This window comes from Halichoeres trimaculatus, unplaced genomic scaffold (assembly GCF_033239565.1).
Source record: "Halichoeres trimaculatus isolate MK-OKI-2021-1 unplaced genomic scaffold, fHalTri1.1 fHalTri1_scaffold_22, whole genome shotgun sequence".
Lineage (NCBI taxonomy): Eukaryota > Metazoa > Chordata > Actinopteri > Labriformes > Labridae > Halichoeres > Halichoeres trimaculatus.
The window spans coordinates 3,371,672-3,387,690 of record NW_027437200.1 but is presented as its reverse complement, the minus strand read 5'-3'; the positions used below and the strand labels follow the sequence as shown (position 1 = coordinate 3,387,690).

Sequence of the window (16,019 nt, the reverse complement as noted above, 5' to 3'; positions counted from 1 at the left end):
AGAGCAGAAGAAAGAGAAACAGGAGAGAGAGATAGAGCATGAGCTAAAGGATAACACACAAAGTAAAAGCTAAAAAAAAAAACAGGCTAAAAGTGCAAGCTAATCTGTTGTACTACTGTCCATTCCAACCCACAGTCAGCAGTTATTCTGCAGTGATCTGTTCAAACTTGAGAGTCTATCAATAAAATGAAGAGTGAGGTTACGTTAGCTCTGATTGGTAGATGACTGGCAGGTCATAACAAGGATTCACTAACATTACACATTACAGACATGCCTCAGAGCACCAGGCTGTCAGCTGTGTCATAGGCAGATACTAAACTACAAACAAACTGACAGTGTTTACTTGTTGTCATGTTAGCCCACAGATATGCCGCTGCCGATAGCACTACATATAGCTGGCTACTACGTTTGCTTGATGCCACTGTCTGTGCCCTGTGGCACGGACAGCAGTGTATACCTTTAAGCATTTTTGATGTTTAATATGTTAATAAATGAGATGAGTTAATGGGCTAAAATTATGATCAGAAATGACAAACTGGGTTTTGTCTTCAGTTATATTTAAATTACCATTATTAAGACAGTATTTTAATTGGAGCCCGCACTGCTGTGGAACACAAGACAAACAGCCTTTGCTGTGGAACACAGCCAGTCAGCCAGGCAGCCAATGCTGTGCAGCACAGACAGACAGCCAGCCAGCCAGTGCAGTGGACCATTGACAGACACCTGGTCCATGCTATGGAGCGCAGACACACCGTCCCCGCGTGGTATCTAAATGTGCATCAGGGTCTCATATCCACAGCTAAGAATCAAAATATTTAGTGGATTTGACCTAATAAGTTCTGTTAATTGAACTTGTTAATTTCATTTCAAAGAACTTAATTTATTTAGGTGTGACCGATTGAAGCAATTAATTTAGGTTGGTCCAACTAATTCGTTTTATAACGCAGAATTTCAAGTTGATATGATCGACAAAAATACATTGGAAAGTTGACATGATTAAAAAATACATCACTTCAACTGATTGAAGATTCCCTTTTTACAGTGTATGTATTGTTCACGTTCAGAGTGTTTAGTGTTTCTGATTTTAACACAGTTTTGTGGAACCGGTTGGCGTAGTTTATTAAGTAAACTCAACATTTAATTTCTTAGAGTGTAGTGTGTAGATGGCTGTATGTTGAAATAAAATTTATCTGGAGTAAATTTCTCTTAAGCTGTAAAGATGAAGACAGTTAAATCTGATCAAAAAGAACCAAAGGACCGTTGTGATCTGTGAGAGTGTTGTCTGATGTCAAACATCCGAACAGCAGAAATTACCACTGATTAGGAAAGATGGAGAGACAGACATACTTCTTTGTTTTCATTGCTTGTCTTTATCCAAGAATAATATTTTGTATTTAAATAACAAATAATACAGTCGTGGGACACAACTCAAAAACAACAGGAAAAAAAACATGTACAAACATCCTCAAAAACAAGTTCCACTGAAACAAAACTCAGTGTAAAATAAGGAAACAACAAGAAGGAAGGATGAAGTGGTTACAAAATCGCTTTGCATTTATTTAATTGGAAACCTGAAGTTCCCAGGACTGGCTGATTGCCTGTCTGCTGCGTGGTGATGAACAAGAGGAAAGAGACAGTGTTCGCATCAGATTCTGGAAAACTCCGCAATCACGGCCTCACAGGATGTTAACGTTCAAAGCCAAACAGACTGTTTTCAAAACAATCTGTTTGTCTGGTTGTGTGTTGGTAAGGCAGCAGCTAATTCACAGAAAACAGCGTCACGGTTCCCATGTGAGCCTTCTAGTTTTTATTGTGCTCCACTGTCGTCAACAGTTTAATCTTTCCTTCCGTTATTTTGAAGTAACACAAACTGAACTATGAAAACTAACTACAAGTCAGGAAAAATACAGAAAGAACAACAGCAGCTTGCTTTAGCAAATGTGTTCAATGTGCAACAAGAGAACATGGTTACAAGAGCTACACTTTTTAAGAGTAGGCACAAAAAATAACTAGAACTGGAGTTTGAGTTAAAAAAAAATATAAATAGTGACTACAAAACACTCTATATTAAATTATTCACAGAAAAAAACAGGATAAAACTCATTTCAGTGAGACAAAGTTACAAACACTACAGGTTTTAAGGATAAGGGCTCATTCATGGTTTTAGAAATGGATGCCCTGTTGCAACCTCAGTCCTCCAAGTTCCAGGTGCAATCAATACTTTCTGAGTGCTTCACTTGTGCAAAATCATACGAGTGGGGACTGGTGTGGCTCATGTGAGGCTGGCCCCAGAGTGGTCATCCAGGCAGTGAATTACACATGGAGCCACTCCCCACTCCTGCCCTGTTTTCTGCTCAGTCCACTGTCCGGTCCTCCCTAAATCAGTGCAGCTGCATATGCAGCAACTGCATATTTCAAGAGAATCGCTCAAATGGTGATACAAGCATTACATTTGGCACAAATACTCTCTAAGAACCAGTCTTTTCAAAAATGATGTAAGACACTCAAAAATTCAAGATGGCCGATCTTCAATCGTATGGCCAATATTTCAATAGTTCAAATGGTGACTCAAGCATGAAATCTGGCACAGATTCTCCCCAAGGACCACTCTTTTGAAAAACGATGTTGGATACTTGGGTATAAACCAAAAAGTGTGTTTCTGTTTTTAAATCTACACATCATTCAGCATAAATTACATCCTTCTTTGAGAAGTGTCTTTAATCTTTCTTAGGTCATTCATATTCAATAGAACTGACAGCCACCTTGAAAAAAGTTGCTGTCTTTAAATTTTGAGTGGCAGCCTTTTCATGCTTGCATTACCATTTGAACGATTTTTTTCCACTGCACTAAAAAAGTCCTTAACAGCCCCAAGTATAGTGTTTACAATATCATGAGAGATGAACTGAATATCAGCATGGCTGTGATTTAGTAAGAATGGCATCACCTTAATGTGATATTCCTTTTACACAACCAGTTGCATGTAATATGAAAACTTTGTAGATTTCTTCTTTCTTCTTATTATATTTGCTGCATTGTCCTTTGGATTCCACACTGCAAAAATCTGAAATCTTATCAAGTGTTTTTGACTCATTTTCAGTAAAAAGTGTCTTTCAAGACTTATTATGAGCCACATTCACCCTGACCAGTCCAGAAAGATTTTTTATTTCAAGTTATTGAAGACAAAAAATGAATTGCTTGTAACAACTAAAAGAAAAATATGTGATGAGCTGAGAAGATTTACTTGTATTAAGAAATCATTGTACTTTCAAGAAATAAACACACACACACACACACACACACACACACACACACACACACACACACACACACACACACACACATATATATACATATATATATATATATATATATATATATATATATATATATATATATATATATATATATATATATATATATATATATATATATATATATATATATATATATATATATATCTTACCTCACCATATGATGCATATCTCAAGTTTGTCACTTAAACTGAGACATTAAACTAATTTGGCAAAAAAAAATTATTGATTGAAATACATGGTCAGTTGGTGAAACTGATAAATGTCACTTGGTGTAACCAATGTTACTCTTAAAAAATCTAATCTAATCTAACAAAACATGACTATGATTATTATTTAATCAGTCTACTACACTGTAAAAGTTAATCTTACAATGATTTTAAACCAACTGACCCAAGAACTGAGAGAAAACATTAATGTTTACAGCATCAAAACCCACATCACCAAGTTTAGGAATTAATATTTTGAATAAACTTTGAAATTATATTTATTATACAGATTATGGGCAACATACAGTTGAGTAGCTCTTTAGCGCCATCTTCTGCAGTGGAGGTTTGGAAGACGTATTGTACTTCCAACCCAACTAATATATGATTTTTTTTAACAAAGATATTGATATTAAGAGTTGAAATATTAATAATTTATCACAGGTCAAAGTATCACAATATATTGCTGATCAATATTTTTTCAGACCGCTAATGAGTACAGAGCTTTGCAGCATTCAGCACGACACATTCGAAAGGACAACCCCTTTAATGGGCAGAAACCCCGAGCTCATGTTACTTTTTACTTGTTCCAAGCAGTTCAGACATCCTTGTTGTCTTGAAGTACTTGGAAAAAAAGACATTTTTCTGAACTGGTCTGGTGATTGTGGCTCATGTCAAGTATAATTAACAATTTTTACAAAAAATAAGACAAAAACACCTGGCAAGGTTTCACTTTTTTGCAGTGCATTGACAGAACTTGTTCTGACTTATATGCCCTCCACTGCAGCACTGTGCTGCTTTGTGTGTTTCTACACATTACCACAGGACATCTACTCTATATGTTGTACAACAACCAGTGGACAGTTGCTCGGGCAGCATGTGTGAATCAGAGGTCAATGTTAACAATGACTGCTGGTGTGGACTTCCTTTGGAGAACTTGGAGTACTTCACACAGTGAAAAGTCCCAGTGATGCTGTACTCCGTATCAGCATTCGTGGAATGTGTCTTTTCCAATTCGATTACGTGGGCAGAAGTAGCCTTGTATATCCATGATTTACTCAAAAGAGGCGACTTAGTGAAACACGCTGGAAAGAGTCACACATGCACACGGGGTACATATTTAGACCCTGAGTCTTAGCTCTCACACACCAAGTTACATTCACTCCAAGTGCAAGAAGATGCCAATTAAAGAGCTGTTGGAGTAATGTTTCCTGTAGGCCTTATTTTGATTGGTGCGTGCTTCATCATGTTCATGCTGTACATCTACATTCCAAAGTGCAATTGTCTCCTGTCCATCCAAAGCCTGGCTCAGGCTGTCAGTTTCTTTCTGCTTCCTCCCTCCCTCTGTGTGGGGACGGCTGTACCTTGTTCTCATTTCACACTGCTGACATTACAGCAGCTAGCGTGCAGACCAGCAGGGAATAGTCCCTCCTCATGCCTTGGGGAATAAATTAGCTTCACCTGGAGGAAGAAGGTCAGCTGACATCTTGTTGACAAGCTTGTGCGTCTAAAAGAAGGAGGCGAACTTTGCCTCTGAGGAAGTTGACATGGACTTGAAGCAAATCTGTGGATGAGGATACTGTCCATGTTCCCTCAAGCCCTGTTACACTGTCCGGTGGGGTGAAGTCCTGTGTGGTTAAAAACACAGAGAGAGGGCACTGTGAGAATGGAAAGCTTGGTATCTTCTTTTTATGCTGTTTCCTTAACTTTCAAGGATAAAACCTGTGCTAAAACGGGCAACACTTCAACAGAAATCTTAACTGTTGTGATTCAGCAACCAATGACCCCTCAAAGCAAACTAACTCCACTCAAAGCTTAATGAAAATATTGTGTTGATTATCTCTTGGTTGAGGACAGGATCACCATGTAACCTTTCCAGGCTTGATAAACTTTTTTTAACCCCTAATTCAAAATGTTTCTTTGTTTTCATGTGTGAGAACACTGTTCAGTCTTCCTGGTATTCCCTTAGCCTGGACACAAACTGTTCATTCAGCTTGAGTTTGTCTCATACAAAGACTCAGTTAGACCTCAAACTTTCTAAGCTACATTTAACAAACTTCAGCTATCTAAAATTAGGGTGAACAGCAGCTGCACAGCCCACAGCAGCGTCACGTACAGTTCATAGTCTCACTACAGAGTTTCTTGTGACATATCTTTGGAAACTCAGCCTCAAGTACAACGAGATGTCCAATAGGAATGGGAACTCTTCTCTCCAAGAAAAGACTCGGCTAAGTGAACTGCTTGTACCTCTTCACTGTAGAAATGAAAATTTAAATACTTGGCCTAAAAATGTTTTTTGGGTTAAGTACATACAAATATTCTATTGTGTTACAAACTACTCCAAAGTATTTATCTGAACCACCTATGATAAGTTTGTTGTGTAAAGTTGGTCTCACTTCATAAGTTGTGAGCCTACTTAGCTCACTTAAAAGAATCTAGGAAAAAAATGTTCTATAAGTTAGTAAATATAACTGATAGTCTTAAGTTGAGTTTACTTTGTGTCTACTTGTAAAGTTTACTTTACAGCCTATTGAATTGACTCATTTCAAACTATGAGTGAGGAGGGGCTGCAGTAGGTATTAGACCCCGCTGTACATTAAGATGTTAACCTGCCAAGAGCACAGGCTTTCTGTGCTCCACATGGCATGGACCTGCTGTCTGTGCCCTGTGGCATGGACCGTGTACCTTTAAGCATGTTTAATGTTTTATATGTTAATACAGAGATGTGTTGATGGGCTGAAATTATAATCAGAAATGACAACCTGGGTTTTGGCTTCAGTTATATTCAAATTACCATTACTGAGAGAGGATTTTAATTGGGGCCCTCACTGCCGTGGAGCTCAGGCAGCCAGGACAAGCAGCCTGTGCCATGGAGCACAGCCAAGCAGCCAGGACAAGCAGCCTATACTGTGGAGCACAGCCAGGCAGCCAGGCAGCCAGGCAGCCAATGCTGTGGGGCACAGCAAGGCATCCTATTCCATGGGGCACAGACAGACAGCCGGCCAGCCAGTCAGTGCAGTTGACCAGCTGGTCCATGCCATGGAGCACAGACACACTGTCCCCGTGTAGTATCTTAATGTGCAGCAGGGTCTTATATCCACAGCGTTCCCTCCTCACCCATGGTTTGTCCTTTTGGGTTTTGCAGATTATTGGGTTGAAACAACTTAAATCTTTAAATTGGATTGATGCAAAATTCAGTTTTGAGAAAAATTAAAATTTTTAGTTTATTTGACCTTTTAAGTTTTTTTCATGAATTTGTTTATTTCATTTCAAAGAACCTAATTTATTTAGGTTTGATTATTGCTGCTATAGTGACAGCTACAGCTAATAATAGCTACACTGGTGTCAGACTGGGGTGACAGGTTTGAGGCGGATGGACTTCACTGTGGTGGGCTGTTTCATGAATGATTAGATAGATAAGCTGCATTCAGGAGCTGCATCAGCTACATAAGGTATGATAAGCTAACATTATGGTAGTCAGAAGCTACACGGTATACCTATGACAGCCAGTAAGTGTCAAGGGGTGGTTACATAGCGGACATCAAGTGGCATCTCGTCTTAGAGAGATGTGTTTTCACTCTTCCCCTTGGTCCTTGAAACAGAGGACCAAGGGGAAAGGGTAGACAAAGGGGCAGGATTGTCAATTGGGATTGGCCCACTGTCTCCCACCTGTAATGAAATGTGAATAACAGTCTGTGCCATGGGTGAAAGAGACTGGAAGTGTAATTTCATTTTCTAAACAAAAAAATCCTAATTTCTTACAATGTTTCATTTCTGAATATGCATATGCACAGGTGAGCATGATGTATTTCTGGTTAAACCTCAGGATGCATGTAAACTTCTGGTTACCATAAAGTGCTGTAATACCGTATGATAACATTGAATGCTTGTCCTCAAAACTTTCAAAACTGTTTATTTTTGACGTTGTTGTGCTGTTCATGATAAGGTTTATGTTAATGTTTTGTAGCCTAAATATGTATACGCTTAACGCAAAAACGTTTCAATGACCAAGTGTCCTTTCAAAGATGGGATCACAGTTCTTCCTGCCACCACTGCTGTGTGCTGTTGGATATGTTTAACATGTTGAATATATTGAAAATGAATCTCATTTTTTTTGTATGTTCAGTGATGAAAGTTATATTTCTGCTGGAGAACCAAAGTTGTATGAATGTATGTCAACTGTTAGCACATTAATACAGTCTCCTTCGCACGTTAGCGTCAAGCTAGTGCCAAGTATTCTGTATCATTTTTGTTAAAATAAAAGATGTATAACATGTTGAATGGGATAAAATGAATCTCTTGTGAGAGAGAAATGTAAATTTGTGTGTTCAGTGATAAAAGGTGAAATTCTGCTGTGACGGCTAACGGCTAGCATATTCATGAAGTCTCCCTTTGTACGTTATTGTAAAGCTAGCACTGGGTTTTTATGTTTTGGTACATTAGGAGCTCTTTAATGTTCCATAATATAAAACTTCCATCTAGATGTCTAACATGTTGAATGTGTGGAGTAGGAATCTCTTGTGACAGAGTAATGTTTCAGTGAGCTCTCACAGAGATCTCATTTGTAGCCCTGTTTTTTACCTTTTACTTTAATAAAAGTACAAACAGATAAAGTTAGGGGTATATACATATGACTGAACTCACTTTAAAGTATGATTGACCTGAAGCAGGACAAAGTCATAACTTAAAACATGAAAGCAAGGCTTCTAGCTTAGGCTAGCTAGTCTGTGCAAATCATCTTCAAAGTTGCACAGAAATGATGACATACAATTTGAGGACCATACCTGGAGGACAGATAACACTGAAAGACACTTAAACTTATCAGTTACTGCCATTCTTGGTTGGCCTCAAAACTCAAAAACCCATTAGACAGTTGTTGGGAAATTTTGAGTTTACACAACTTTTTCATTTTACAGTGTACAAAACACCTGCTGCTGCACTTCCTGAGTAACTCATCTGTACCTTCGTACCTGCTGCAGCTCACCTGGATGTTGAGGCTGCGCAGCACTGCGCTGATGCTGAGCAGGTTCCTGATGGAGTTGTCTATGTGGCTGTGCAGGGCCGTGTTGGTGACGGATGTCCGTAGCAAACCCAGGGCTTGTTTTAATAGCCACAGTCCAGTCTGCACCTCCTGGGCCTGCTCCAAAGCCTTGCAAAAAATAAAGGAGGCAAAGGTGGGAAAGTGTCATTAAAAGAGTATGTTATTGGCTTTTTCCAGGATTTTTATAATGTGATTATGAACTTTTCACATACTTTATGACTACTTTATATTAGCTATTTTAACCACTTTTAGTGATAACTTACATTTTTCTTCTCCCATACATCAAATTCCACTCTGGTTTGTGGAACAGTGACAGACTCTGATAGGCTACATCCTTCCCTGCATGACTTCTGAGAAAACACAAAAAGTACTGTTAGTGTGGAGGACACTTTGAGGTCATGGATCTCTAATGATCAGTTCAGGGGATTCCAGGATCAAAATATATGTCTGAATCCATGCCTACATTTTCCTCTCACCATAGCCACTTCACCGTCTCGTGCCTCCTTAATGAAATGGTCCAGGACCCTCAGGTCACAGATTGGTCTCAGTGGGGATGGAAGGCTGGGGCGGGTCCATTCCAGCACCATCAACAGCAAGGTGAGCAGTCCTTTAGTCACAGAAAACAGTCACTCAGGGCTGGGGATAAATGTGTAATCTATCTGTGTCCATCTGTATGGGCAAAGCTTTGCACATCTCAAGGTTCTGTTGGAGAATCAAACTCTGTTAACAGAGTGCTGCTAGAGTTTTGCTTTATTACAGGCAAAAGTCTCTGTTTTCTTTTTTTGCACACTTAAACTCTGAAAGGTAGAGTCTGCAGGGTTTTCTTTAAAAACACAACATCAACTTTTAAAGGAATATTCCTGCTCAATTCTCTCCTCTGGGCCTCTGCACATGTGTGTCAGAGTCTGTGTCTGCCTCAACCCCCTCCTCTGCCTGGATGTTGATGTTTTGGTTGTACCTGGACGGGAGTAGATGTAGTCATATCAAGCAATCATAGCGCACCCAGTGCACTTTGCATGTTGATTAGCGAGTGGAAAAAGCTAATCAGAGCGGCTACAATAGTGGATGTAGCACGGAGGAATAAAAACACAACCAAAGCGGTTGAAGAGCACTCGAAGAGCAACACTGGATAAGAATGGCACGAGTTAGCTTTCTGCTAACCAGGTACGTGTCATATACCTGTGATTAGCTTGTGCATACCAAGTCAGCTGTACGGCTCTCGAGTCTCTCCCACTTAGAAACCGTAGACTGTACGTAGAGTGGACAGCCCGGCTTCGCCATTTACCATTGCACAATTCTGAAGCCAAATTACCCCCATCACAGCCTCTTATAACTAATGAAAACGAAAACTTTTCAAAAACAAGAGGACTTGAATACAAGGCAGCCAAATAATATCTCCAACTCACCACAAAAAAAACAAAACGATGTATTAATTTTTTTTTTTAATTTGTTCACAGCCCGTCTGGAATGACTAGGGAGATGGATTTTTTGACCTATACTGCAGCCGGTCACCAGGGGGAGCAGTTTTTGTAGCAACCTCACTTTGAGATGACATCCTTTTTTTACAGTTTGTGGTACAAAGCTGATGCTAAAGGGGGTTGCTGGGCTAGTGAGTGTGTTCATGTAGTCACGGTCTGAGGCTGTGGGTGTGCGCTGCTGCTGGCACTGATCCAAGGGGGAGGAGCCCAGTTTGAATGTTGTGTTAAAGGGCAACTCTGGTTTTTTGACACCTGGACCTTATTTATAGGTGTGTGCATGCTCATATACTCACTCAGACAAACATCGTGCAGCTCGGAGTCCTTCAGAAGTTATTTAGATCCAACTGATTTTAGCCGCACTTAGCGGGGGCCACGGCAAGGGAGCTTCAGCGCGGGACATAATCTCTGCAAAATCGCTCATTTCGGCTATATTTTTTCATCCATCGCTAGTGTTATCAGAAAGTCAGCTCTTCTACCATCTTCAGACTACGACTTCGAGCTTGACGGCGGTCCTTACCGGTTTGAGCCTGAGTACACGGACGAGGAGCTCCATGAAAGAAGGATGCAGAGGGAGAGAGACGAAGAGCTGGCTCGAGAACAACAAACAGGAGCACGTCCATGACTCAATGCGAACTGGTGGTGCGCTTGTGGACAGTGTTTGCCTATGGCAACAGAAGAGGAGTGTGTTTGTGATAACGATGGATAGCGATGGATGAAAAAATATATCCGAAATGAGCGATTTTGCAGAGATTATGTCCCGCGCTGAAGCTCCCTTGCCGTGGCCCCTGCTAAGTGTGGCTAAAATTGGTTGGATCTAAATAACTTCTGAAGGACTCCGAGCTGCACAATGTTTGTCTGAGTGAGTGTATGAGCATGCACACACCTATAACTAAGGTCCAGGTGTAAAAAAAAACGGAGTTGCCCTTTAAGTAACAAGTAACCAAAATTCCTGCAGACCGTACCTTTAATGAATGACTTTTAAGTCTATTCAATCATTTGATCGAGTGTGGGAGGAACTGAAACTGAATGGTTTGTCATTAGGACCAATGGAAACTGAAAATAACAAAAACGAATCTCGACACATTGAGTGGAAAAACCCGAGTAAATGAAATAAGGGAAGTCAAATGTACTTAATTGATATGTGCATGTACTCATTAATGCTGATAACTAAGAACCACTGCACACACACACACACACACACACACACACACACACACACACACACACACACACACACACAAACACACACACACTGTTTGAATCTACAAAACCTTAAAAGTATTTATGTTATTGTTTTTTCTCCTATTTTCAGTGTCAAGAATCAGCACAAACCAGCAGCAGATTATCCTGTGTGTAGCTTTTGTGTGTAATTCAAGTAATTTACCCACTAATCATAACTAAAAACACATGAACTGCAGGGGAAATTCTGTTTTATTACATTCACCTTGTTCTATCTTGATTCTATTCAGAAACCAACTGACATGCAGATGAGACTACTGGCTCATTGCCCATAAGTCAAATTCAGGGTGAGTCAGGGTGGTTCTTTAAATGGGCTCTTCGACACCTCAATCCACAAATGTAGGAATTTTAATATTTTAAATACTACAAGCACTGCAGTACATTAAGTCAATGTTTTAAATCGGAATTAGAGAGTAAGTTCTACTGTTCCAAGTCATGTGGGCATCCAGCCTCATTCCTCTGTGCCCACGCTGAATGCACTCTTTCACAGCGGCCTGGATGTGTGACGCAAAAGGACGATGAAAGACAGATGATTGTCCCAGGCAGACAGGTCAGATACAGGCTAGTATAAGCACGCAGACTTTCAGACCAACAACTTCGATTATGCACAACTCAACACATGCTAATCTAATATTATGGGTTTGCTGCTTGACAGGTAATGTTAGGAATAAACTCTTATACATCGTGATGCATCTGTTGTTTTTGTACATTACTGTGTTGTGTTATAAGTAGTCAAGTATGTGGCTACAAAATGGCACAAATTAGTGTTTCTCTCTTTTTTCCCCCACTTTTTTAGGGCCTTTGTAAATTATTTAGAAGAAATGAAGGTAGCAAAAAATGGCTTTGAAAGCATTTCATCATAAATCCTTTTACAGGGCCTGCTGTCACCATGATGACTCTTATTCCTCATTTTATTTTGACGGAACTTAATCTACAAGTAGACTTCTGTACATTTTTCCATTGCCGAGTAAACTACAAACTTTAAATCTTCACGTGTGTGGTCTTTTTTTTAAGCCTACTGGCTCTTTAAACTATACAAACCCAGGAGGTCTGGGTTGAACTCCAAAATGATAATTCAGGAGACAAAAACACTGAGTCATTTGTGAGTCATGTGTGCCCGTATAGTAGTATAACTTCAGATCAACAACGCTGGCCCGAGTACACTCAACATGCCTTTTACAGAGCACTTTCAGGAGCAGAGGGATATCTGCACATTTCAAAAAATGGGGCCACATTGCTAAACAAGAGTGTGTGTGACTCAGCTCGGGGATTATTGGTGACCCTCTCAGCACTGCCACTGCCTACGTGAGAATGCATCAACCTGGGCTGCTCACACACACGCTCCTATCTACATTCTCACCACACTGGTGGAAATTGCAATCCAGGAAGGTGGCCAAAGTAAAAGTTAACAGCTCAGTACGTTAGCACTGGCAGCCAAAACCCATGTTGCTATCTCAGGCTGGAAGTGGCAGCCCTCTGAATAATGTCACGCTTTACTGCAGGTATGTGACAGATACTTTGGAAAGGTGTCTGGATGCTCACGTGAGATGATGCTTTTAACGTGCGCCATTTGAACTTAAAATTGCACAGATGTCTGATAAGGCAGCACTATTTAAAGCAAACCTTAGCGAGGGGATGGGTGCTGACAAATGCTTTCCAATATCCTTTCTATTTCAGAAGGCTCCTTCCTGTGACAAAGTGCAGAGCCGTAAGTTAGGAGCTATCAGCTGACACGCGTGAGATCATTTCCTGTTCAACTTAACAGGAATCCCTATGGTTGTCTTTGAAATCCCTTTCACTCTCTTCTGCTGACACCAGTGTGTGAAGGCTGCTCAAAAAGTGCTGAGTCAGCTTTCACATTCAGTGCCCTAAACTTTTCAGCGTGCTGTGTCATGCTCCGAGAAGAATGACAGAAGCATTTTGGGAAAAGAGAACAAAAACACATCGTCAATCAATGTTCTGCAAACAAGACCATACATTCAGATAGTGCTTACAGTGACCTTAATACACTTCAACCATGAACCAGCAGTTCAGCCTACAGCAGGCAGAGTGCTGAGCATGTTGCCTTACATCAGCACTTTCCAGAGGAATGACTTATTAAACCTGATATGTCCTTATCAGCTTTGTTTCATCCATTACCTCACAGCCATCCTGGCTCAAAAAGGTAAATATATCAATAAGTTCATTGTTAAATGGCTGTAAAAGATGTATAAACTGTGATTAACACACGCAAACCAGGGGAAGACATACAAATAATAGTCCCCTAAGATGTGAAGTTTGGCACAAGTCAGAAAATCTCAAAACAGGGAAAAGTTTTCAGGAAAGTCAGATTTTTCCTCATTGAGCTTCAGTTAGATTGAGCACCTTGCTTTATAACCCTTAAATAAAACGCTCCGTATTATCTCTGTCATTATTGTTGTCATAGATTTTTGAAATTCGAATCAAAAAGCAGTGCAGTATCCCATCAAACATGCAGTAAAATCCTGACAAACGAGATGAAACGCACCAAACCGGACAGCAACACACAAGCTCTTACCTCTACCCGTTTTCTGCAACATTCGCAAATAAGTGCCGCATCTTTTAAAAGCATGGTGAAAGAATCAAATGAAATATCAAGTCTCAAAGCTCAGGTTCCCAAACACTGGTTAGTCCGACATAGGAAGCCAAGGAAGCTGGTCCCAGCACATGACCGACCGGCATTCAGCTCCGCGTTAAAAAGACATGTGCAGCTGGTGAGAGCAGGCACCTATCAGACTTTGCATCACCGCTGAGCAAAACCTTTTATTTACCTCCCCTAAGGATATAGCGATAACGCACTGGCCCACAAGGACGAGGGCGCGCCTTTTTGCGCACCGTGGGAGCGATTAAACATCAACCCATGCATGCAGTTCCCCCATGTGTAAAGCGTGAAAAAGACTCGCTTCAAATGCCGGTGTACACAGAGAAAAAAAATCTCCAAGGCATGTCCATAACTCACTGGGAAACTCCATCGCAGCGTCCGCATAGCCTCTCGTAGGGTCCTCGCGTTTTGGCCCTTACGTCCGTCTATTGGTCATTAATTGGAAACGGAGCTCTTTTGTGGATCTCCTACACTTATCCGGTAGGTGTTTCTAAATACTGATCCTGTTTGATTTTTTTTATTGATGACTTTGAAAATAAAGTTGCATTGTTTCTATGATGACAACTACCTCCTCCCTTAAGTCATAACTGTTTTCTTTCATTGTTATCCAAATAATAGGGTATCCCTATTTATAAATTATTTGTCCCTAAAAGTAAATATTATCTTAAAAAGCTGTGCGGAGACTCCCCATCCATTGTTCGGTTCACTTTCAGACGCGGTCATTACCATGTGTGTAAACTCTACTCCTCAGTATTAACGCTAAATACCAGTCACTGTGTTCCTTCATAATTGAGGTGGACAACTCTTTTTTTATTTATATTTATTCATGATAGATTGTGGAACCTGTCGCAGTAGAGGACCACACTGGTCACTGCCACTCAAAAACTCAAGGCTGCGTGAGCAGTCGCATTAGGAGCAGAGAATGGTGTATGAGTTCAGCTTTAATACACCTCCCCACCCCGCCCCCTTTCATTCAAACACACACATCCACATGTTTTAAGCCTGCAAACACCAGGAGCTTCTACGCTCACCTTCACATATTGATGTTAGGATTAAAGAAGATAGTAGAAAGCAATCTCACTTATATAGATTCATAGAGTGGATGAATGAATGAATAGATTCATTCAGTGGAACATCTTTAAAACTTCCTGTTTTCCAAACAAAGCAGGGGGCTTTGTTTGGAAATGTTCTTCATCATGTTCACATGAAATTAGGTCACATGAGAAGAGATTCAGCTTTAGTATCACTACACATATACAAGTACGAAAGTGCAATAAGCAGAAGTTCAAGTATCTATGCTATGTACAGAGTAATTACAGTTATTTACAGATATCGATTATTGTAAATTATTGTCTACATATGGTTTAGTAACTGGGATCCAATTGCAAATAAATGCTTAAGTGCTACAGACGAAGGTTTATATATATATATATATATATATATATATATATATATATATATATATATATATATATATATATATATATATATATATATATATGCACGCACACAAATCATATAGAGATCAAGGCACATTAGACAAATAAATAATACAGATGGAGAGAGATGTTACATAGAAAAACAACAGCAACAACAACAACAAAAAAAAACATTTGCTCCAGTATTACATTTGGATAAAATCTATTTGTAACTGTAAGGATGGGTACTGAATTAGGTACCGACCGAATTCTGTCAAAAGTACCAGGTATCGATTCATGTAAAACCGAAAGGTACCATGTTTAGGTACCTAAATGCATCCTTGTGACTGTGAGGGAGTGGAAGAGTAGAAGATTTCCATGCTGGACAGCATTGCAAGGTTATATATTGAAGAATTAATTTGTTAAAATGAGTTTTTTTTAGATTTCATTATTAATCAAATTGATATTTTTTACCATATAAACACAAAAAAGTACTGAAACTTGGTACCGTTGAGTACCGGTACCGATTGCCAGGTACCGGGCATTAGTACCATATTGTTTCAAATGTGAAAGGTACCCATCCCTATGTAACTGTGAAGGAACTTTTCCTGCATCTTCGATACTCACCAGGTTTTCAAAGTTAGCATAGATGGTCTGATTACACTATTGATGTGTCTGTGTTTATAGTTGTGTAAAAAATCAACAA

General features: G+C 39.7%; 1 protein-coding gene across 3 annotated transcripts; it reads right to left on the bottom strand.

Annotated features, from left to right (window-relative positions):
• Positions 1-3,471: 3,471 nt before the first annotated feature.
• Positions 3,472-14,365, bottom strand: epoa (erythropoietin a). 3 transcript variants are annotated; one of them, XM_074661886.1, is made up of 5 exons: positions 14,253-14,365; positions 9,035-9,165; positions 8,822-8,908; positions 8,502-8,666; positions 3,472-5,145 (listed from the first exon to the last, which is right to left on the bottom strand). In XM_074661886.1, exons 1-5 carry the CDS (start codon positions 14,263-14,265, stop codon positions 4,993-4,995), a joined length of 549 nt encoding a protein of 182 aa, XP_074517987.1. In that variant the 5' UTR covers positions 14,266-14,365; the 3' UTR covers positions 3,472-4,992. The 3 variants fall into 3 exon arrangements, with proteins under 3 accessions (XP_074517987.1, XP_074517986.1, XP_074517988.1); XM_074661885.1 differs by having other exon boundaries at positions 13,812-14,281; XM_074661887.1 differs by having other exon boundaries at positions 4,982-5,145; positions 8,488-8,666; positions 13,812-14,289.
• Positions 14,366-16,019: the final 1,654 nt, after the last annotated feature.